At 32.7% G+C, this 24,698-nt stretch overlaps 3 protein-coding genes across 15 annotated transcripts; 2 read left to right on the forward strand and 1 right to left on the reverse strand.

Moving 5' to 3' along the window:
- Positions 1-363: 363 nt before the first annotated feature.
- LOC126864799 (sarcosine dehydrogenase, mitochondrial) lies at positions 364-5,092 on the forward strand. 3 transcript variants are annotated; one of them, XM_050616560.1, is made up of 15 exons: positions 364-899; positions 964-1,063; positions 1,139-1,395; positions 1,552-1,764; positions 1,865-2,194; positions 2,311-2,473; positions 2,585-2,732; positions 2,825-2,963; positions 3,079-3,276; positions 3,367-3,634; positions 3,725-3,854; positions 3,920-4,176; positions 4,238-4,400; positions 4,496-4,603; positions 4,667-5,092. In XM_050616560.1, the coding sequence occupies exons 1-15, from the start codon at positions 867-869 to the stop codon at positions 4,770-4,772; spliced, it is 2,613 nt and encodes an 870-aa protein (XP_050472517.1). In that variant the 5' UTR covers positions 364-866; the 3' UTR covers positions 4,773-5,092. The 3 variants fall into 3 exon arrangements, with proteins under 3 accessions (XP_050472517.1, XP_050472519.1, XP_050472518.1); XM_050616562.1 differs by having other exon boundaries at positions 4,567-4,603; positions 4,667-4,823; XM_050616561.1 differs by having other exon boundaries at positions 4,567-4,823.
- LOC126864856 (peptidyl-prolyl cis-trans isomerase-like 3) lies at positions 4,624-5,822 on the reverse strand. The gene is made up of 4 exons (XM_050616709.1): positions 5,655-5,822; positions 5,482-5,556; positions 5,109-5,389; positions 4,624-5,014 (listed from the first exon to the last, which is right to left on the reverse strand). Exons 1-4 carry the CDS (start codon positions 5,655-5,657, stop codon positions 4,888-4,890), a joined length of 486 nt encoding a protein of 161 aa, XP_050472666.1. The 5' UTR covers positions 5,658-5,822; the 3' UTR covers positions 4,624-4,887.
- A 216-nt stretch (positions 5,823-6,038) lies between these two features.
- On the forward strand, positions 6,039-24,634 carry LOC126864790 (protein PRRC2C). 11 transcript variants are annotated; one of them, XR_007689335.1, is made up of 20 exons: positions 6,040-6,488; positions 8,552-8,699; positions 8,946-9,206; positions 9,429-9,582; positions 10,058-10,174; positions 10,257-10,549; positions 10,633-11,176; positions 11,326-12,006; positions 12,529-12,965; positions 13,149-14,840; positions 15,008-16,975; positions 17,775-17,969; positions 18,133-18,441; positions 18,993-19,178; positions 19,318-19,453; positions 19,550-19,894; positions 19,969-20,093; positions 20,372-20,651; positions 20,759-20,989; positions 23,842-24,634. XR_007689335.1 is itself a non-coding variant. In XM_050616526.1 (19 exons), the coding sequence occupies exons 2-19, from the start codon at positions 8,607-8,609 to the stop codon at positions 20,908-20,910; spliced, it is 7,890 nt and encodes a 2,629-aa protein (XP_050472483.1). In that variant the 5' UTR covers positions 6,039-6,488; positions 8,552-8,606; the 3' UTR covers positions 20,911-22,253. The 11 variants fall into 11 exon arrangements, 9 of the variants coding, with proteins under 9 accessions (XP_050472483.1, XP_050472475.1, XP_050472480.1 ...); XR_007689334.1 differs by having other exon boundaries at positions 23,853-24,634; XM_050616526.1 differs by lacking the exon at positions 23,842-24,634 and having other exon boundaries at positions 6,039-6,488; positions 19,396-19,453; positions 20,759-22,253.
- The last annotated feature ends 64 nt before the right edge of the window (positions 24,635-24,698 follow it).

The following is a 24,698-nucleotide window of genomic DNA, read 5'->3' on the forward strand; positions in this document are numbered from 1 at the left end:
TTACAAACTATAATATTTAATATATAATTTTTCATATATACATATATATATTATTTGTATGCCTGCGTACACGCAATCTTTTCACTTATTTATTTATTTTGTATTTATATTTAATATCTGTATGATTGAAAGACTGTATGTATTTATGTATGTACTTTATATATATCTATGTACGCATGAGCATACTGACATCCGAATTACATTGTTGTATATCTTCATTTGCCTTTTATAATTGTTGTTATGAAAAGACGAGAGTAAGAGTTACGAACTAATTGTTATTACGAAACACGTACGGTTGGTTTATGTTGAACGATATTTTTGAATAATATTTAATTTTACTTATTAAAGAAGTAAGAAATATCATGGAAAGAATGCTACTTAATAATATCATATTATTAGATACATATGAAATTTCATTAAATTTGATTCTATTAAAGATTATTTTTGTATTTTGCAAAACAAAAATATAATCATAAATAATTCTCATTGCCTTTGTTAAAGAGTATTTATAATAGAAACGATAAAAACGATTTATTTGCGTAATTATTAATAATGAAAGATATAACAAAAGTTTCATTCTTTCCATCTAATGATAATTCTTATATCATAGACAAACAAGCTAATTAATCGAGGTATTTTATATTTTCATATCAATTTAAAAAAAATATATTACTTTTTAAATTCTTTCCATATAATTGCACATCAATACAAGAGAATCATCACTGAATATTGTAGAAGATTAATGAGTATATTTGTTAATGTGAATTGATAAATGTGGTCATTAAAAAGATAAAATACAAATAGAACAGTTTGATTGTATGGAGTGTATCATTGGGATAATGTAAATTCATACTGTTTCTCTTCATATGAAAAACATGTTCCATTTAATAAAGCACAAGGTATTTGTAGCTGTTTGTTTTAGTTCATATAGAAATTACTAAGATTCTAATAAATTATTTTCAGTTTCATAGAGTGTGTATTAATTACACAAAATCAGTAACAAGAACACTGAATTTATCATCCACAATACAGTTACCAGATTATGCAGATGTTGTAATAGTAGGTAAGTAACAAAATTCTCTAAGTATTTTACATCCTAATGTTCAAAATAACTTATACGTTAATGTATTACTTTCAGGTGGGGGTAGTGCAGGTTGTAATGCACTTTATCATTTAGGGAAATGTGGCATTAATGCTGTGCTATTAGATAAATCAAAATTAATGTCTGGTACTACGTGGCACACTGCAGGTCTTACATGGAGTATACGAGGTCCAAGTGATGTTGAAATGGAATTATTAAATACAACAAAATGTATTTTTAACTCCCTAGAAAAAGAAACTGGAATAAATCCGGGGTGGATAAACAATGGTGGACTTTACATTGCACGTTCCAATGTAAATATTCATTATATTGGTTTCCTTCTCTTCTTCTTATTCTAGATAATCATCCATTTAATGTTACTATTACTGTTATTGTTATAATTGTCGTTATCATTAATATATTTTTGTTGTTATTAGCATTTAATACTTAACATTATTTACTTATTACAGGAACGATTAAATGAATATAGAAGGCTAGTTACTGGTTCAAAAGCTTTTGGTATTCAAGCACATTTAATTTCTTCTCAAGAAGCAAAAGAGTTATTTCCCTTGTTAAATGAGGACACTATTCAGGGAGCATTTTACTCTTCAGAGGATGGAGTTATTGACCCGACCATGTTAATTAATGCTTTGACAAAGTCAGCAAAAAGTAATGGTTGTCAGGTAATAATTATTTAATAAGTCTCCTTTTTTTTCTTTTACAAATAAGAACAATAATCAGAAAAAGAAAATATATACTAATAAAGTTATTAAAATTGTTTAGATTATTGAAGATTGTCCTGTTACGAAGATACTCACAAAGGAAACTATTAAGAATAATAAAAAAGTTTATGCTGTAGAGACTCCATATGGAATCATAAAAACAGATGTTGTTCTCAATGCTGCTGGAGTTTGGTCAAAGAGTGTAGCAAACATGATTAATATGAATATTCCTCTAACACCAATTAAGCATGCTTACATTGTTACAGAACCCATAAAAGGATTGCAGAATCTTCCAAATATAAAAGATCCTGATGCGAGTCTGTATTATCGAATTCAGGGTAGCTCAATAGCTATAGGTGGTTATGAACAGAATCCTATTGTATTACCATCTGTGAGTCTACAGTAATTCATTGTCACCTTTAACACATAATCAACAAGTATCTTGAATGTATCCAAAAAAAGAAACAATTTTACCAATATTAATCATATTCTTTGTTTACATAAAAGGCTCCAGAACATTTTTCATTCTGCCTCTATGAATTAGATTGGAATGTCTTCAATGCACATCTAGAATCAATGATTCAATTGATTCCTAAATTATCAACAGTTGGAATAAGAACTACAATATGCGGACCAGAAAGTTTTACTCCTGATCATAGACCAATTATGGGTATGAAAAAATACCTTTATATATTATATATATATATATATATATATTACACCTTTTATTTCTTATTCTAATTTTCAATTCTCCAATTCTAATTTTCATTGAATTCAAAAGGTGAAGATCCAAATTGTTCTGGATTCTTCTACTCTTGTGGTTATAATAGTGCTGGAATGATGTTGGGAGGTGGATGCGGAGAACAAATTGCACATTGGATAATTAATGGTCGGCCAGATAAATACATGTTTAACTATGATATCAGAAGGTGGAATTTATCATTTCTTTTTTTTTGTTTCAATCTTATCTGATCATTTTAATACTTCTAATTTTATATTTATATCTTTATTTGATTCATAGATTTTTACCAGAACAAAGAAACAACATGGTCTGGATACATGAGAGATCTCATGAAGCCTATGCAAAAAATTACAACATTATATTTCCACATGATGAACCATTAAGTGGAAGAAATCTTAAAGTGGATCCTTTTCACAGTGTAAGATAAAAATAATTATACATAGTGTTTTTTATTTAATGACATCAATAAATAAATGTTCTACTGAATGCATCATGAAAAAGTAAAGCATTCTTATTTATTTAATGTACTGCAGTTACTTGTCGAAGATGGTGCTATTATGGAGGAATGTCAAGGTTGGGAACGTCCTGCATGGTTCTCTCCAACTAACAAAGTAGAAATTCTGTCATATGATTATGGTGGACATTATGGCACAGCAAAGAATCAGAATGATTATTATCGTTCAATATTAGAAAAAGAATATAGCTTTAATTTCTCACCGTATAACGAGATAGTAAGCTATTGAAATTAAAACATATTTAGAAAAAGAAAAATAAAGGTAAGGAGAAAAGGAAGTTATCAGTAACAAATGATTCTTCGTTAGATTCGGAAAGAAGTTCTTGCTTGTCGTCAAAATGTTGTTTTGTTTGACACATCTCACCTTGGAAAATTTTATATTTGTGGACCTGATGCTCAAAATACGGCAGATTATTTGTTCACGGCAAACACGAATTGCAACTTTAATAAAACAATTTACACTTGTATGCTGAATCATGCTGGAGGAGTTGAAACAGATTGTACAGTTACAGTGTTGGAACCTGGCTCAAGTGGAATTATAAATCCGATATTTAAAGAAAAAGCCTTTTATATTGGTAAATTAATTTTTAAGTAAAATGGTATTAAAATAAATTAATGTTACTATCGCAAATTATGAAATAGCAATGTCTTACTTTCGTTGTTAGTCTCAAATGGTATTTCAATTTATCATACATGGGCTCACATGAAAAAAGCAATAATGGAAAAGGGCTTTGATGTATCTTTACATGATGTTTCTGAGCAAATTGGTATTTTATCCGTGCAAGGACCTAATAGGTACAGTATTATGTGCATTTTTATCATTCAAACTTTAGTCTATAAATTAATGCATCTACTTATAGTCGAAAAGTAATTGAGACATTGATTGAAGATGAAATCCCAGATGAATCTTTTAAATATTCAACTACAAAACTGGTAAAGATTAAAAACGAAACGATACGTTTAATTAGACTTAGTTTCGTTGGTGAACTTGGTTTCGAATTACATATTCCAAAATCATTTTGCCGAATAGTTTATAAAACATTAATAAATTGTGGTAAATCATATAATATAAAACATGCTGGTTATCGAGCACTGCATAGTCTCAGTTGTGAAAAAGGTATGTGACTAATTTTAATTAGTTTACTAATGTATATTATTAATATGATTAAATTTTTCAGGCTATCTTCTTTGGGGTTTAGATCTTAGAGCAGATGATAATCCCATTGAAGCTGGCCTTGAATCTATTTGTCGCAATACTGGAGAGTACTTGGGAAAAACAGCTGTCGATCGATTGCGAAAAATTGGTATCAAAAAGAAATTGGTGCATATTTATTTAAACAGGCATGTATTATAAAACATTATAAAAAAATTATTATAAAATATAATTTTCATATTCAATTTTGATAAAATAATACTAATAGCATATATTATGACAGCACCATTCCATTATGGGGAATGGAACTTATTTACAGAAATAAATGCCTTGTTGGTTATTTACGTAGAGTAGAACAGGGATACAGCAATGGAAATGTAATTGGGCATGGGTAAGTAAGATAATATTGAATGTAATAATAAAAATTTATAGAGCTAATATTGATTAATATTAGGTACATTAAACATCCAAACGGAGAAAATGTAACAAAGGAATTTCTAGAAAGTGCTAATTACGAAATTGAAGCTATGGGGAAACGATACACAGTAGATCTTTGCTAAGGAAATATATTTGATCTTATTAATAAATTATTATTTTAATATAAGCAAAAACAATTTTCAAGTTCAAGAGATCTTTAAAAATTGAAATATTTGTGTTTTTCTAATATATCTATATTTATCCTGCTAAAGGATTAGCATGTATAGTTACACTGTTTATTCGAGTTTCTGTAAGCGGTCTGTAATTTTTAGGATTTACTGGTAATTTTTCCAGTTGTTCAAGAGTTTCTAAACCATCTATTACCCTAAAAGTAATAACAAATATATTCATTAAATACATCAAATATTAATTTATTATTTATGATTTAAACACTAAAATAAATTAGAAAAGAAGTTTACTTTCCAAATAAAGTATATTTCAAGTCCAAATGTGGTTGAGGTCCATATGTTATAAAAAATTGACTTCCATTCGTATTTGGACCATTGTTAGCCATAGAAACCAATCCTCTTGCATTATGTTTCAATTCTTCTTTAAATTCATCTTCAAATTTACGATTCCATATCGATGTTCCACCTTTACCAGTATGCGTAGGATCTCCAGTTTGCACGATAAAACCTTTTATATTTCTATGAAATAAACAATTGTCATAGTAATCGCTAGCACACAAAGCGAGAAAGTTCTGTAAAATAAATATGTAACCTTAACACAGTCACGTATAATATAAATAATTATTATGAATCTAGGATGTAAAACAAGTGTAAAAAGTTCTACCTCGCACGATTTTGGGCACAATTCGCAAAATAATTCTATTTTTATATCTCCAACGTCAGTATGTAAAGTTACGCTCTGTAAATAAAAATTGCTGATAAATTGTTACCATTTATGTATATTAAAGAATATGCAATTTGTAACATTAATGACAAAAATAAAAATAACACTCGCACCATCTTCAATAAAGTGATCCATTAATTTGCAAAAGAGAAAACATAACATTTGTTGTGGTATGCATTCACTATACTATGTGTCAATAAAAAAAAGTGAACGTACATCGATACGTATACATATCGACAGCCATGTTGAATTTTATAGAATTACCAACGAAATCAAGTGTATGAATTTATTTCGAAACGAAATCGAATCTTTATTAACATATCAATTTAAAATAAAATGTGGGAGAATATAAAAAAATGAAAAAATAAATATCTATGAAATAAAAGCATTATATTTGAATTATTTGTCAATTATATGGAATATATTTGATGAAAAATAGGCAAATATTTGTAATCAATTTGACTTTGGTTTAAAGCGGTAAGGGATCATTGTAGCAGCGCCACTTATTTCTGCTGAATGTTCCGCTGATTTCTTGTTACAAGTAACGGTTAGGTAAAAAAAGATATTGGATACCGTGGCATAAGTTTAACTTGTAAAAAGCGTATTTAACGTAATTTAAATTGAAAATAAAATTATATTTTGTATAATAAAATAGAAAAGAGGTTGATTGTGAAAATTATCATAAAAGAGTGGCAAGAAAATCCAGACGAGTGGCGCGTCTGTGCAAACGGCTCCTCTTTGGTTGCATGACGTAATTGTATTGATCGCGGAAGAAGAGCCGAAAGTCGCGCATTCGCCATCTTGGACGAATTGTGGAAAAGAAGTTTCTGTGTCTCGCAGGCGCGGTACGCTTATAATAATTCTAATCCGTGACAATCCGGACATTAATTAATTTAACTGGGAATTAACCCTTTTGTGAATTAGAAACCCATTTGGAGCGGACCAAGGTAAGTCATTATTTCTTTGATTTACTTCTCCGTCCAAATCTTTTTTTCTACGTGGAAACCTATCTAACTTTGTCGTCTGATCATTCACTTCCAGAAGCATTCTTTTTATTTAATATAATTACCATGATATCTTGATCTTTTCTAAGCTGCTAATTTTACTAACTCTCTCTATTGTTGTTTAATTTCATGCATATTTTGACGTGAATCTTCTTGTTTTGGATTTTCTTCGTTTTGACATCACAATTCTGGGGTTGGGTCCGATCTTTATATTCTATCTATATTGCATATTTTTTAATTATCATTTTTTGTTTATTTCATTTAATAATCCATTATTCTGTTCGTCATCCTTTATTTTTCTTCATTCTATGTTCATCGCATCCATTTCCTTCTCGTAACAAAGCTTTGCGAAACTCTTTTGTCCGCTTTCTACTTTTCGCATCGAGCAACATTATTCTTTCATACCATTCTTTATACAGTATTATTCATCAATTTCGTCCAATTGTATTTGTTAATATTTTCATTTGCAAATTATGATTGATGCGGAACAAACCTGATTCGTACCAGTTAGTTTTTTGCATAATTTAATAACTATCATTCGCGATAGCTTTCTTTTCTCTCTCTCTCTCTCTCTCGCTCTCTTTCTCTCTTCCCCCTCTCTTTCCTTCCGTTTTTGTTTATTTAATTGTATTAATAACTATTAACTTTTTATACTTTTTCTTCATTATACACATGTACTTTTAATATATTATAAACATTGTGGTCAAAGATTAGGAAAGTTTTATTACATCTAACAATTTCATTATGTGTAAGATTGGAAAAAGTAAATCCTGGTTTCTAAGTTTTGTATAAAATGTCCTTCATATTTATGTTAAGATATATGTGTGGTGTACATTTTAATATTTCATGGAACTTCTTGATAATGTACAATGATTTAATTTAGAAAAATTATTAATCATAATTTATTTGCTGACAGCTTATAATGATAATAAACATGCCAAAAATATTTCTTTTCAATAATGAATTCGAAGTCACCTCGAATTCTTCAAATGGAGCCATATAATTATTTTTGCATTATATTGTAGAGGATATTAAAATGTATTCAACATGCATGAAACATGATATAGTTATTCATAATATTAAGTTTATAGCAGTAGAAGTAGTAATATTTATCTTTGGTTCAGTCTTTTGAACAAAATAAATTCAAGCACAAAATACAGCTTGGAAATAATTATTTTATTCAATTTTGGTTTAATAAGATCCAATTAATGTTGCTTTCTGCAATTGTATTCTTCTGTAAGATTTGAATATGTTATTCTTAAATTGATAGAACAATGTTCTATGCTTATATTTATATTATTTACAAGTGACTGAATCAAAAAGACAAATATTACTACTTCATTGCTGTAATTTGATATTACATCAATAAATGTGTCAAGTTATGGTTTTTGAATACATCTTAATATTTTATACAATAATATTGTTGAAAGATAATTACTTAGTTTTATTTAAAATACTTAAAATGACCTGAAGTTCGCTATAAAAAAGTATTTCCAAAATGTTTATTATTGTTATATATTGTGTATTAGACATAGATAAATTTTATTTAACATCTTTGTGAACATATCAAAATATTGGGAAATGCTCAGAAACACATTTGTAACTACTATATTATTGTATTATTACAGTAACAGATACTCATTATTATACAACGTAATGATTGTTTGTATGTGTTAGTGAAAAAAGAATAAGCATGTGATCACAGTTTTCTTTTTTTACTTTACTGAAAGCCTAAGAAAATGCTATAGCTGCAACTACAGCTGTTTTGTAAAATAAAGTGTTAATAATCTTTTTTTTGTAACATTGTTGCAAATAGTTGAAAAGTTGTTAGAATGAACAGTAAGCAGGTAATATCAAGGAAAAGATAACTATAAAACTACATAAAATATTTTTTATACAATGTTAATGAATTATGTAAAAAATTTTTATTTTTATATCATAGAATTATGTTTAATTTTGTTACAGTAAAAACTATAGATGTATATAAATGTCATTTATGTTTTCAGACAAAGGGTTCGTTCTTTGGGTCTGATTGATACTAAATGGTTGCCTGCAGACAGCATGTCTACTCTGTCAGGGCTTGTGTCGAAGGGGGAGAAAGGAAAATCCAAATTCCAATCATTAGACATCAATAGCTTGTACCGGGTGAGTAGGGTGAGTTGGCTAAACAGTTTTGTTCTTTCCTTCCATCCTTATTTGTTATTTCCTTATTTTTGCTCCTATCTTCCCTCCAGCTTTTCCATTCTTTATATCTTTTTTTGAGTATATTTGCTTTTCGTATTCATTTATTTTGTATTTTTATAATAATTATTGTATATATTACCATTAAAAATTAAAAGTATTAACAAGCAGTTGATTGCTTAAAGGAAAGTGGGATTGGTATCCGATTTATACTTGCAGGGAGAATCTTTGGAACAACATCAGCAAAAAAACACACTACCACGCAAACATGGAATGCAAAGTCTTGGGAAAGTGCCTTCGGCACGGCGACCTCCTGCTAATTTGCCTAGTTTAAAAAGTGAACATAGCAGTAACGATCCAGCTGTCAGTCTTGTGCCAAGCGGAGGAAGTGGTTGGGCTACTACTAAAGAGTCAACAACTACCACTACTGCTACAACCACCACGACTGTAACTGCATCAGATACATCCACTGTAACTTTCGTAAAAATATTCGTTTGTTACGTAAATTTTAGACTTCATATTTGTTCAAAAATATCTGTTAAATTATAAAGCAGTATATATTTTCTATATATAAAAATTTATATATATTTATTGTTATTATTCTATACATTCTATATATATATGCTATTTTATGCTTTTACTTTTCATATAATTATTAAGGATTACAGAAGTAATTGATGAAATAAATTATTTTATTTTTAGGCAAATTCTTCATCAGCACAATGTGTGACAGGAACAATCACAACATCATTACATCCATTACTCCCAGGGCAACAAAATACCTCACAGTCTTCATATTCTTCCGATGTAAACAACAAATCATCATGGAGTGCAATAATGAGCAGATCTGGAGATGGTATGTAAAGTTATATCATAAAAAAGAGCATGTAACATATTTGTTGTTTGATATAAGACTGTTATATGAATATTTGTACAGTTGTATGTACAAAATATATACAAAATATGTGTACAATTTTCCCTTTAAATTTTGTTGTATTTGTGTTTATTGACATGATTTATGTATATATAAAAACTCCCTGCAATAGATTAATGATATTTATGCAGTATAATATAATATAAGTTAATCATACATTTGGTTTTTAAGCAGGATGTATTTTTTCTTATCTTCTCATTTACTTTATTTTAAATATTATTATGAATTATTAACTTACACGAACTAGTAACTACTATACTTGTTTCATAACTTATAAAGCATAATATATTTTGTAGAATTTTATTTGTTGTAAACCTACCATAATTAAAAATTAGTGTAATATCGAATTAATGATCACGTATTCACAATGGGATTTTTCATTGCTATTGAAATATAGGTACTGTATCAGCAGGCCAACAACAGTCACAACAACAGCAGCAGCAGCAGCAACAACAAACGGCAAGTCGGGAATTAAGTGCGCAATACGGACCTGGACCAAGTTTACGGCCTCAAAGTATTAAAAATTCTATTATTATATATTAAAAATGTTAAATAAATGATTCTTTTTATTAAATGAAATAAATAATTTATTTTAGCGGAAGGAAGTTGGATACAAGGTGGAAGTCGTACAGGCAGTGGTGCAGGAATAGCAACTACAGGTCCTGGAAGTGGGAGTTCAGGGGTCCAGGCCCCCCCTTTGAATATCACTGGATCAGGAGGACATACCGACATATCTGCTGGCGGGCGACAGAACTTGGTCCAGTCTCCCAACATGGGAATGGGCCAGGGAGGCCCTCATAATACTTCAAACAGTCAGAATGCTGTGAGTTCTAATTCTCATCAAGCTGGTCCAAATTTACATCACTACAGAGGACTTATTCCTCCATTTGTAAGCTTTATTATTTACATGTTTTATCGTTGACAATATTATTTGATTTAGTTCATTGAATTAACTTTTTTGAATATATCCAGATGTACAGAGGAAATTTTTCTGGTGGGTTTCCTTCTCAATTTCCGGCAAATACAAGTTCTGGTGCACCTAGACCTCGATTCAATTATCCCTCAGAACGATTTCCTCCTCCGCCTGTTCGTCAACAAGAACGCGAACGTGTTCCCGATGAAGAAATTATTACACGACCAATTATTAAAGAAGAAGATCTTACTCGAATGGACGATATTTCTCGCGATGCTGGCTGGGCAGCACATGACGATATTGACTATAATCAAAAGCTTGCCTTCAGTGATGACGAACCTGATCCTGAACCTTCGAAAAAAGATGAAAGAAAAGACAATAAGGAAGAAAAAATAGAGGAAAATTCAACAGATGACAAAGAGAAGACAAGAGATAACCGTGATAACCGAGAAACTCACGATAATCGAGATTCAAAGGAATCCCGAGATCAAGCAACTCATCGTTCGTGGACTCAGAATACTTTATCCCGTGATTATCGTGGTTCGAACGGGTCTGGTAGTTATAGCGGTCAGTCACAACTGCATTCGGTGCATTCTTTAAGAGGTCAGAACATTTATGTGACTTAGGTGCAAATCTATAGAGCTGAATTCATTTTCATTTGTACTAGTTAAACTAAACTAACCACTTTTGTACATCGTATTATATCTTGTAAATTTGTTTGTTTATCACTTTCGTCTTCACTTTGAAAACAGGTGTAGAAGATGACGAAGCGTGGAACGAGAGACGCAGACTGAAAGTTGTTGAAGTAGCGTCGGCGGTTGAACGTGCTCGACAACGGAAAGAAGAGGAGGAAAAACGATATCAGGAATCAACTAGACAAGCGGCAGCTAAAAAATTGCAAGATTTAGAGCAAAAGTTGAAGGAGAAACAAGCTAATGAATCTAAAGGTTTAATAAGCGTTCCACCAGTGCCTATTCCAGTTCCTGAGTGGGAACGAGAAAGGGAAAACAGGGAACGAGAAAACAGGGAACGCGAGCGATCCGAAGGAAAAGATGAAAAGTCATTGAACCGTGAATTACGTGAAACTAGAGACGGTCCAAAAGATAACAGAGATTCACGTGATCAGTTAATATCAGATTTTCGACAAGGGGACCGACAGAGTTTCACGAGACAAGATAGTATTCGTAGTGATCGTGATAGAGAACGAGACCGCGATCGTGATCAAAGGGATACGAGAGATCGTGAGCTACATGCTTCATCCTCGCGATATTATAAAACTAATTTACCACCTCGATTTCAAAAGCAACAGGCGGAAAAAATCAATGCTGGTCTTAATCGAGTTTTTCCTAATACCGAAAGATCAACTACGCAATCCGTTCCATTTTCTCAGCAATACGATCCTGGTAGATGGGTTCATAGTCACAGCTCTTTAAGTAAGTGCAATTATTTTTTGGCCTTTTCGATGATAAGCTTGAACGGCTACATATAGCAGATGGAAGAAATATAGGAAGGTCATAAATCAGTCAAAGACGTTAATGTTTCCAATGTTTCAAAATTCTAAATAGCAATTTAAAGTTGTGAAAGAAATTTTAAATATCTATTCACAAGCTACTCTAACACCCTTACGGCTGTATCAATCGGTGTCTCGTTGTTTAATATTTTAATTTATGATCGGACTATATCGCTTCCACTAATTATAGATGCACGCATATATATATATATTTTTGCCATACGCGCGTACTTTTGCATGTATCTATATTACACATACAAACATACAAGTACGTTTACGTTGGACAAATATATGTCTACTCATGAATATCTGTGACAAAAAAATGATTGTTTAATATTTTTGCTTTGGAAAATCTGAAATAATGATTTTCGTTGTTCTCCATTTTTGTTATTTTTATCTACATGTGAAAAATTATTACTATTATATTCAACGAAGCTTGTATTAGTAGACAACAACTTAAAAGCATCATCATCACATGGAGCGTCACAACGCCGAAGTAGAACAGATTCAGATATTTCCACTTCGATGGATGATGATCGACCTCCATCCCGAGACTATCGTGGTTCTCTACTTCGAGATGATCGATATCGTCATTCTTCTCATCGACCGTACGACACACGCAAATCAGGTGGTTACTACGATGAGTATACTCGCAGCTGTAGAGATCACGACTATGATGACAGACATTCTCGTGATTCCTGGGAACGTGAAAGATACTTCGATGACACTAAAGATCGAGATTCAAAAGATAGCATAGAGTCCAGAGATAACAGAGAAACTCGCGATATTCGTGATAATCGTACCACCAGAGATACCCGAGATGCGAGAGAGATTCGAGAAAGAGATAACAAGGATAAAAAGGATTATGATAATTATATAAAGGTGTTAAACTTTATTATTACTAGTAGTAATAGTATTTTTATTTATCTTGCCGATCTTATCAATAGTATATTATTTTAAATCTTCGAAATTTCTAATATTTCTTTATAAATCCTATATTATTAATACAATGAATACATGTTTACATGTTCTAACTCTTTTTTTCAAACTTATGTTCATCTGTAGGATCCCTTTGATGATCGTAATCGCGAACGTGATCGCGAACGTGATCGCGAACGTGATCGCGAACGCGATCGTGAACGTGATCGCGACCGTGAGCGTGAACGTGAACGAGAACGAGATCGCGATCAAAGAGAAAGATCAGAAAGTACTGAATGGCGCGAAGAACGTATCATTCAAGATAGAATGATCGATAATCGTCGTGATATACAAAGAGAAGAACGAATGGAACGCAACGAACGTCCACAAAGACCAGATTCTCGTGATAGTCGTGCTTCTCGAGAATCAAAGACATCTTTGCGAGATGATGATTCGCACAAATTGCGAGACTGTAGTTCCTGGGTAAATGAGGTTGTCGATTATGAAGAAAATAAACGAGATGTCTACCATGAAGATATCCGAGAAAGAGAACGAGAAAGGGAGCGAAGGCAACCGCTAGGACCGGTAACTAAAGAAAGAATCGAAGCAGACGAGTTGAAAAACGAAAAGCGTAATCTAACTCAATTAAAGCGAGCAAGTTCCGATCAAGATAAAAAAGATCAGACGAAAGAATCATCGTCGACTATAGAAGCGAAGAAGGAAATGGATGTTTGGAATAGAAAGGTCGATCGAGTTAATGAAAACAATCGAGTAATGGAAAGAGGTGATAACTCGCCAAAAGCCTGGGCGGATGCTGTTTCTCCGACGTTCGAAAAGGAAGAAGAAAAAACTTCAGAACCTATTAAGAACGACAAGGATTCGGAGGATTTGAAGCAAAATTTCGAGAAGTTAAGTTTAGAAAAAAGAGAAGACACGTTGAACGAAGATGAAGCGGTGGAACAACAGGTGAAGGAAGATAAACGAGAAAAAAATATTCGGAATAGAACTAGCAGTGGCGGATCAAATTCCAGAGTGCGTGATTCTCGAGGTGGACGTCAATGGGGCAGCACCTATAGCGTGTATGCACGAGGTTGGCGTGGTCCAGAAACAAGAGGACGAAGAGGTGGACCTAGAGCCGCCACTAGACCTGCTTCTGCTAGAAGTGGTTCATATGGACATACGGATTCGGAAAATAGCGCTGATGAAGTGTCTGGCTCAACAGAGTCTGGCAAAGAAGAGAAGAAATCGGCTAGATCACCAAAACCTAGTCAAAAAGCAGAAAAAGAAGAACGCAGTCGTGAAGTAATAGTGTCTGGTCGAGATGAAAAACGGACCGACTATTCTCAATCACAACGCAGCGAAAAACGAACTTACGATAGTAAAGTAAGTCGTGAAGGTTTTGCACCTTCGGGTGAACCCTCTCGCCGCGGTCGAGGAAGTAGTTTCCGAATTCGAAGTACAACTGCTACCGGCAGCCGAATGGAGGGATATGGACCTCCATCTAGTAAGAGTCCTTTTTCCTCCGAGCGCAATATTGATGAAAAACAAAATTCTATGCGACAGAATCCTTCAACGCCTACTCCGGAAAAGGAGGTAAATTCTCTGTTACCATCTCAGAATGAATCTATAGACGATAAAATTATAGCAAAACAACAAGCACTTACTGCTGGAATAACTGGAAAGCGTGCCAAATCTCCAAACCAGCAGTCTCAACAAACTCAACAATCTTGTAACAAGCAAGATACAAGTCACACAAATAGCAATGTTCCTTCTCAAAAGGTACAAGTTACAAGAAAAGAGGAATCTCGCTCAAAAAGAACTCGCAGCGGAAGTAGAAGGGTAAGTTTTAGGTAATTTGTAAACGGTTTTTTCATTCTTTATATTCTTCCTTTCTTTCTTCCCCCGTTTCTTCTTGTATTCTTAATAAACATTTAAGCCGTTTCTATATAATATTATTTTAACAGAATAAGCAATAATTTACATTTGAATCCATTCCATGATTATAGGGCAGAGATAACCGCGAATTGCGTTATCGTGGCAGTGGTAGTAACGTATCGAAGCAAACATCTTCGGATGTAGGAAATGAAGATTGGGAAACTACGTCCGAGAACAGCGAGGATCACGCAGAGGATCACAAAGAGTCTCGTAACAGTCGTAACAAACAATTTTCTGCGCGTGCAAGCACGGGTAGTAATCAAAATGTCGTAGCGTCAAACGTGCATTCACGTAGAAATGAACAGACAGGAAACAATCGGGAACAACGAGAAAAAAATGTAAAGTCTTCCAATACAGCGTCTCGGGCGCCTGGCGCGGAGAAACGAAATCTACAGAATTCCAGTTTCGCCAATCAGAAAAATCATTCCAGCAGCATTCCGCCGTTGATACAAACGGCTCAAGTACAAAACGGAAGATCGAGAAATCAAACTTCTGGTAGCAATTCGACAACGTCGGGTAAATCAATGATCAAGGATAGTACGGTGAATCGTATAGATGAAATAAAGTTAAGCGATCCTAATTTAGTTAGTCAAACTCTCAATGATATCAATAAGAGATCCCAAGGAAAGGAGAAAAAGGCTATAATCGATTGCGAAATGGAAACGAATAATTGTACGGAGGATAGTCCTAACATCGTTGAAGATAAAGTTGATTCAGATGGTTTCCAAGAGGTTCGTTCAAAGAAGAATGTAAAAGAATCTAGACATGGCCAAAAAGAAGAGACAAAACCTTTGAAACGTGAAAAGGAGAAAGATAGAGAACGCGATCGTTCTAAGTCGAAAGCAAATGGGGGTTCACAGCAAACGACTTCATTGCAACAAATACAAAGTATACCGCCTTTGCTTGGTCAAGCCATTCCACAACCAGCAAATATGGTACAAAAACAATATGATAGAACTTTACGAAGCCAAAAGCTTGCGCCCAGATTCCAAAAACAGCGCCTAGCTAAACAGCAGCAACAGCAACAGCAACAAATGTGTGCATCTGAGTCAAACGATGCAACTAAAATCAATAATTCATCAAATAATTTCGGTAAAGATTCGTCAAGCGGCGGCCCTGCACCTCCACCATCTGTAAACGCTTGGGATAAACCGTTTACAACGAGTCAATTACAATCTAATTCTCCATCAGCTGTTCCTACTGACATCCAGTTGATAACTGGTTTATCTACACAGAGCGAACATGGTCATATTCACAGCCACGAAGTTAATGAGCAAACAAATTCTGGTAATAGTAGCCAACGAAATTCACCAAATGGCGAAAAAAATGCTGGAAAAAGTTTGAAAGACCAACTGATTGAAAAAAATTCAGTCTCTGATGTTTCTTCACCACCTGTGCAAACGTTAATCTTTGAGAATACGAATTATTCTAAAACTACCAAGGCTGGTCCTTCTGATTTAGCAGTAAAAACCAAATTTCCGAATCATATAAAAGCTCAACAACAACGTGTTGAAAAACGCACAGATTTGGAAGAAGAAGGCAATACCGCTGCCACCATCCAACAACAACAACAACAACAGCAGCAACAAAGTCTACCTGTGGCATTTTCAAATAAACCAAGTGACTTGATAAAAGATAAAAATCAAGAGCCGATTCAAATGCCTCTTTCGTTTAATAAAAACGAAGATAACGCAGATATGAAATTAGATTTCACCTTTGATTCAGATCTCTCTCAATTAACCGAAGACAAAAGTAAAAGCTTAGGAATGACCCGATCTATGCACATGGCTACTGGCCAAAATACTATTTCACCTTCTACGGCAGAGCTTAACTTAAAAATAGCATCGGTAAAAAAAGTATGGGAAAATGCACCTATGCCAACCGTAGTCGAGCACGAGGATGGTAATGTCGTCAATACAGCTAATACTTTCCCTCAAGCGTTCGAAAGTACGGATGTTGATGACAGTTACAGCCCTCATCAACAATACAATCAAAATAACATGAAAAATGAAATAACTACTTCAACGAATGTGTGCAAGGTGAGAAATCATTTCGCGAACATTATATCATGTTATCATGCATGCATATCTGAACTATTACATCACTAGAAATTGACTCGACATTCAGTATAAATTTGAGTAAAATGCATTTTTTCCAGTTTGTTCATTCTGTTCTTTACCCCAATTTTAACGTTCTTTACTCGTACTTGAAAATTCCCTTAAATAGTTATCATGGTGAAAATCAGAAAGGTAAGTGGCTAACGCGCATTGTTTCAATTTTATTTCTATTAGAGAGTCATTTGTTCATTTTTTTTTTTTTCATTCTTTTTGTTTTGTTTCTTTTTGTCCCCATTCTTTTCTCTCTCCTGTTTTGGCATATCTCTTCTAAATATTAACATCAGTAAATACTCATTTTACATATCAATTGCCTTCGTTACCATTGTATTATTAAGATATTATCGTGCTCATCATCATTATCATTTTTGTTATAATATTTTTTTCTCTCAAATTATTTATTGTCTATATTATCATTGCTTTTATTATTTGTTGCATTAATATCATAATCATCTCAACAGTTATACCCTTTTACTGGATATAATCTCTTTATTATTGATTTTCCTCACTTAATTAAACTTACGCGGTTAGCGATGAACCTAACTATTTTCACCAGAATTCAGAAGAAGATTTAGAAAAAGAAGAGAAAATCGTTTCCCAAAATTCGCATTATTCCGTCAGCATCGATTAGAACGGCAGTTGATAGTGATGTAAATAGAAAACTAAAAATAACGAAACACCATGTCCCCTGTGGGAAGATGCTGACTCTTTGCCTGATGCGCAGCTGGTTCCCCCGCAGGTGAAGCCGCAGCAACAATCCTCGGGCAGCAGCAGTGGTCAGTCTGGTTCGACGGTTCCAGGGCCAAGTCCTATTGGAGCAGGTCAAAGTCCTATAGGGCATCCTCCTGTCAGTCTCCAAGGACCATTGAGCCCACCTCCATTCAATTCCACAGGACAACCTTCTCATATTAATTACCAGGTGATAAATTATTTTGGAAATGCTTGCCTATACTTTTCATGTTTCGTATTTCGCATTATTGCAGAATCTGTCATAGGCTATAGGATATAAATTTTGTAACTTAGGATTGTGCTTAATGTGCATTTCTATTTTGTTCTATTACTATCATTATTTTATTTTTCAGGAGTTTCCCCAATATCCAGGATCTCAAGCTGCGCAATATGGTAGCATGTCTGCTATACCTTCTCCGCCAGCCGTGTTATTTAACACTGGCTCCGGTCAACTTCCAGCTCAAGCAGGTGGTCTTTATGGAGCGTTTCAGTTAGACCAGAGCCGATCTCCTTTCACACAGTATCCACCATATGCACCATCTCTTCAAAATTCGTTCAGTCAACAGAACGTTTATCTGCAACAACCCCCACCTCCGCCACCGCATGCACCGAATGCGCCAACTCCGGACATGTATCAAAACAATCTTTCACAGTACCGGATCGTAAGTAATTGCCCTGTGTAACGTACCCCGTTTCGCATTCGAGAAAATCGTTTCAGCAACTACAAATCACATATCAAATATCGTTCTCTATCGCAATGCGTTGCTACGTGAATAAATAATAAAGAAAGAAAAGGAACGATTATTCGGTGCTGAAATTAATTTGATACAAGAATATATATACAGGATGTTCTGTGAGGTATTATTTGATCAACTTGATTCATATGTTGAATTTACTCTGAATAAAAAAAATGACATATGCAATAAAGATTTGTTTCGTTTTATTTTGTTAATCAATTAGATACTCTATTATTACTATATGCATATGAGGATATTTTCTGTTTAAAAGTTTAGTATATTAATAAACTAACTAAGTCAAATTTAAAAGCTTGAACCGAATATCATGCACAAGCTTTGTGTTAATTATTGAGAACGAAACAAACGTACTATGCATGTTAGTTATTGGGAATACACGTGATTAAAATTTGTTGAATATCTCACTGAACATATGTATATATAATATAATAAAATACAAGAACGTTCACTTTTCGCAGACCGCAGCTGCTGCTCCGCCATTTGGACAAAATCAGCAGCTTAGTAATAATCCAAATACAGTTCTTATTAGCTCTTCTTCAAATTCTTTGATGTCAGCCAGTGTGAAGCCATCCTCTCAACCAATTGGAGCTATCGGAACTAAAGCTCCTCATTTTCAAGCACCGTCTGCTCCTCAACCAAACCCAGTACGTCTTAGTTTAGTTTAACGACATATGGTTAATACTTATTTAATTTCCTGCACGAAGTTATTTATCAGATTATTTGCAAGATGCGTATATCTTTTTTTTTTCTTTTTTTTTCTTTTTTTTCTTTTTTTTTTTTTAGTTAACGTACATACCATATGATCCAAATCAAGTACTTGGAGTGAGTGGGAGTTACATGGGCAATTCCCAATTGGTACAGAGACCCGGTCCGAACGTACAAGCCTCGGCTAATAGTTATTATAGCGCAACTTCGGCTGGTAAGTAATGAAATGTATACGTATTGATAATTCCTAAAATAAACTATCATTATTATATTTTCATTTATGATTCTTTGATATTTCTATTTATTTTAGATGTATTTCCCGGATCGCAAACAGGTTTTTATCAGCCAGGGGGGGCTACACAGCAAACTGGTACTCATTATGGACTTCAGGGATTTGGTCAGCACAGCCAAAGTTTGGCAACTGGCAGTGCTGCTCCTGTTGGACTCCAAAACTTCAGCTCAGGTTTCTTATCTAGTTCGGGGTTACAGATTGCTGCAGCAGCTCAGCAGTTTCGTAATCCGACAGGAGGACTACCTGGACCAGCAAACACAGGCCCTACTTTTCTTAGCAAACATCAACCACAAGAACAACCCAGACAATTAAAGAGTCCGTCGGGGAATCAGCAAGATGTGCTTGCATCAGTTTTCAGTTCGAGTAAATTAAATTACTTTTTATTAAATTGTTATGGCGTTCTTTGGAATCTATATAATGCCAAGAAAACTTTGCAGCACCACAAATTCCATCTCCAAAATCAAGAAACTGTAAGCAACAATCTTCATCTCAACAACCACAACCTAGTCCAACACAACATCACAAATATCAACAGTATCAAGGTGTTAGTCAGTCAACTTTGGTAAGTCATTACGCTTAGATCATCAATAACAAACTGTATTTGCTATCTTCTTACATTTATAATTAAGTCTTTCAGTCTGCTGAAGCAAATTGTAAGTTAGAAGAACAATAAATAATAATTATAGAGATGAGATAACAATAGTAGGAAATAGGTAATTAATTTTTTGATAAAATTGACAATAACAAGTAACTATTATTTACAACGGACAATTGATAAAATTGTAATATATAGAATATTAAATTAAAAAGAAAAGATTGATAATGATGAAATTATTATAGATTTTACAACAAAATATTCGTGGCATGGGCATGCCACCACGTGCTGGAATTCAACCATCGCAACAAAGATATCCACCGCCCATTCAGAGACCAGTTGTTCCATTTACACCGGGTCCAAATCCGAATAATCCTACGCAACAACAGCAACAACAACCTAATTGCATGCCGTCGCAACAGCAGCAGCAACAAGTTCAAATAAACCGCCACAGACCGAATCTGCATCAACAGCAGCAACAGCAACGAAATATGAAGATGCAACAACAATACTATTCTACCCAAGGTTCGCATTTATTATATCATAATAATGCTAATATAAACAACTGTTGTAGTATCATAAAATTAAAAAATTCAAGCTAATTCTTATATTGTTTTATTTTTTCCTTTTAGGAAACGTTAAAATGGACACAAATGAAAAGACAGATTCGCACAATGATAAAATCAACGATGGTAGTTCTGGTGCTCAGCAAGGAGGCGCTAAAACAAACGTAAATTCACAAGACAATGACAATAAGGAAGAAGTTAATCAACAAAACGAGTGAATTGTGACAAAGAACATTCGATCTACATTTTGAAAATGCAATTTGCGATCATATATAATGGTGCGACATCGATCGAAAGGTAAATGATAATGATTAACTTGTCATACGTGTGGAGCGATATGAACTCCAACTGATATTATATTTGTCGATTTAAAGCGGCTTGCGAGCTTAGAATTCGTAATTAATAATTTGGCCATGTCTAGTTAGAATAATTTAATCATGGTGTATCAAAGAAGGAAAACGATAGATGATATTGTTGTTATACATACCAATGCTTCTCCGAATTAACAATCATAAATGTTTTACCTTTCATGAATTCTCAACAAACAAATCGCTTTTATCGAACATTCCTTTCTGTTCGAAAAAATATTGCAAATAGTAAGACGGCAGCAATGTCGGGGATGTAAGACAAATACCCGAAGTAAAGTGAAACCTGATCGATACCATCGAGGATAATTATCATCTGAAAAAGTCCCTGTAAATTACGTCTTTCAGCATCAGGGACATTAACACGTTGTTCAGTTAAAAAATAAATAAATAAATAAATAAAAGAAGTTAAATAATTAGACTGACGCGCACAACGTATATTCACTCGATGTCAATCGATCATCCGAATCAATTAATTACATTATCAACTGTGAAGATAAAAAAGATGTGCACAAGACTTATGTTTCTGTATATGGACACGACGGCGGTCTGTGGTATACGATAATATTAAAATCAGATTTTTGTGAAACGTAGTTCGACAAAGATATTACACGATCGTCGCTATTATTTGTAGAGTATCACTAAAATGAAAAAAGAACAAATCGATAAAGAAGACTGTTGTTGTGTATATCGAAATTAAAACAAGAAAGTATATACATGCGATGATCGTACGAATTTGCATGACGTTCCCCAATATGACAATTAAAGAAATTCGTGTACATTAATCGTTTATTGATATACTGTGAGGTCATGGTGAAGCTTGTGAAAAATAAATAGTGCAACAATCGTTTATAGTACTGAATATATTATCATGACCTAACCACTCTCAAAAAGAGTATCGATTATTAGAAAAATAAATGATACGAGGAGTATTGCTTACAGAAATTCGAAATGCGCTCGATTTTTCGTGTATAGTAATATTCCAATAGGTTGCAGCATTGTCTGTCGCAACGTACATGTGTAGAAGAATTGTATACTCCTTGCTTTCGTTGCGGTTCTAGCACTACAATAATACGATAATAATTATTATTTTATTTTAATTTTATTTTATTTGTAATACTATTGTCATCATTATCATCATCATTATTTCTATTGTATTACTATATTGCAACATATATAATATATGATCATCACCATCGCCGTCGTTGTTACTATTACCGCTGCTATTATTATTATTATTATTATTATTATTATTGTCATCATCATTATTATTATTACTTATTACTTATTATTACATTATCACTAATCCATACTATTATAGCAAAAAAAAAAACATTACAGAGATTACTACTGCTATTCTTGCTGCTTCTACTACTACTGCTACCAACACCACTACTACTACTGCTGCTGCTGTTGCTACTATTACTATTCCTATCATTATTGTTATTATTATTATTATTATTATTATCATCAGCATTACTATCATAATAATAATTACTATTATTAGCTGTAATATATGGCTGACATCGTTTCTGCTGCTGCCTTCGTTATCATCATTTCATTATCAATGCCATCGTTGCCCGTCATCGTCGTTGAAATCATCATCATTACTACCATTCTACATCCCCGTTATGACGATAATGTTGTATTATTAATATTATGCAAAATTTTTTAAAATAAATAATAGTATATAAAAGAGATAAATTTTATTAATTTTTTTGGAGCGCCGATTACTCGTTTAATTAAATATGTTTTATGGAATTGTTAAAATATACACTGCCAATCTTATCGTCATTTCGTATAAAAGTTACATAAATTCTTACTAAAGTTTCTTCCATAATTCTATAAGAAAGATGAGAGTACAAATCAATAAAAATTTTAATTTTTCTGAAATACGTTTAATAAAAAAATATTGCTATCGCTTAATTAATTTACTCTTTTTCATATGAGTATCTCCGTAAAAAGTTTAATAATCATAACTGTAAATGTATGAACAATAGCGTGAAAGCACGCGCTTGAAAAATAGTTGAGACACCAGTGCCTTTGACTTACTGCCATAAATAAATTTGTATTTTCTCGGATAATTTTGAATAATATCGCAAGTGATTATTATGGCTTCAAGAATAATTAGTCAAATAAATCAGTTTTCTATTATTTCATTCATTGTTATTACGCATTGTAACTAATAGCTTTTAATATCAGTAATAGTACTAATAGTAGTAGTGCCAATAGTAACAGTAGTAGAAGTAATAGTAACAACAGCTCTTTGTTTATGTGATTATTATAATAGTATAGCATTATGGATTGTAACATTAACATACAATTAGTTATTGTTCTTAATACTGTTACTGATGTTACTACAGCGTTTAATATTACAATAATATTCTTCCAGTAGTATTGCTTCATATTTCTTAATACATATACCACATTTTATATTCATTATAACATATACCATTTTCCGATATTTAGCTATAATTTTCATGATATTTCATTACATTTCATTATCTTTTATTAATGATACCAATATTACTTAAAAATACTACCACTAACCGTCGTCGTTGTCATCGTCGTTGTTGTCATCATTATCATTCTAATCATTGTTATAAATTTGATATACCAATTTTACGATACTCTCAATTAGTATAATAGAGCGTACCTTTATAATCATAATCGATTGTCATTATCATTGTCATTGATATTATTACCCTTAGTCAACATCATCACTAACGATATAGACATCATTACTTTCACACATATATTATTAAATAATATTATCCTTACAAGTGAATATTTAGCGGCTGACAACACATGGATGAAGAAATCGAAGGACATGTAAGTAATACGGCGCAGAAGTACAGAAACCGGTTGTGTGAAAGTATCTTGAAATATTTCAAAGACTTAACGTATAATTGATTTATCCATTTGCCTATTGTCGCTTATGCGCGATGTGATCTTCTGGATTGTATATGAAAAATATAACAAATAAGATGCAGGCGCAAGGGTCTGTCGATTACAATGTAATCAAATATTAATAATGAACAATTTATCATAATCGTGTAATATACCGATACCTTTAATAGTAGCGAAAAATATGTGCTGTTTTGACTACAAATATTTTTAATTATTTACTACTGATGTAGAATCTGGAAATGCTACGTATGCATTGGAAAAGATGAGTAAGCACTCCGTGTATGTATGGAATGTATGCAAGTAGATAGCGGCAAAATGTTAAAACGTATGTATGAACGTGATATTGATAATAATTATTTTTTCGGTTTATGTGTACATGTATCTCTGTATGTTTCATTTTAAAACTAAATGTTGTTTTTAAATGCTGCAAAATTACGTTACTGATTGTATGCTGCGAAAATAATGAAATTAAATAGTGCGATAAATTGCTCTTTGTAAATCTTAAAAATGTAACATAATAATATGACGGACCCTTGTAGCCAGCTTTAAGTTATAAAATATCTATGATTTCATCTATTTACAATTAAAATTTAACTTATATAAATATCTGAATAATTCAAACTTATATAAATAATTACAACATGAAAATAAAATGAATACTGATAAAGCGTTATTCTTGATTTATAATCGTAGTACTTTGCAGTATTTGCACTGTCTTACGACTAATATGA

The sequence above is a fragment of the Bombus huntii genome, chromosome 4 (genome assembly GCF_024542735.1).
Source record: "Bombus huntii isolate Logan2020A chromosome 4, iyBomHunt1.1, whole genome shotgun sequence".
Taxonomy (NCBI): Eukaryota; Metazoa; Arthropoda; class Insecta; order Hymenoptera; family Apidae; genus Bombus; species Bombus huntii.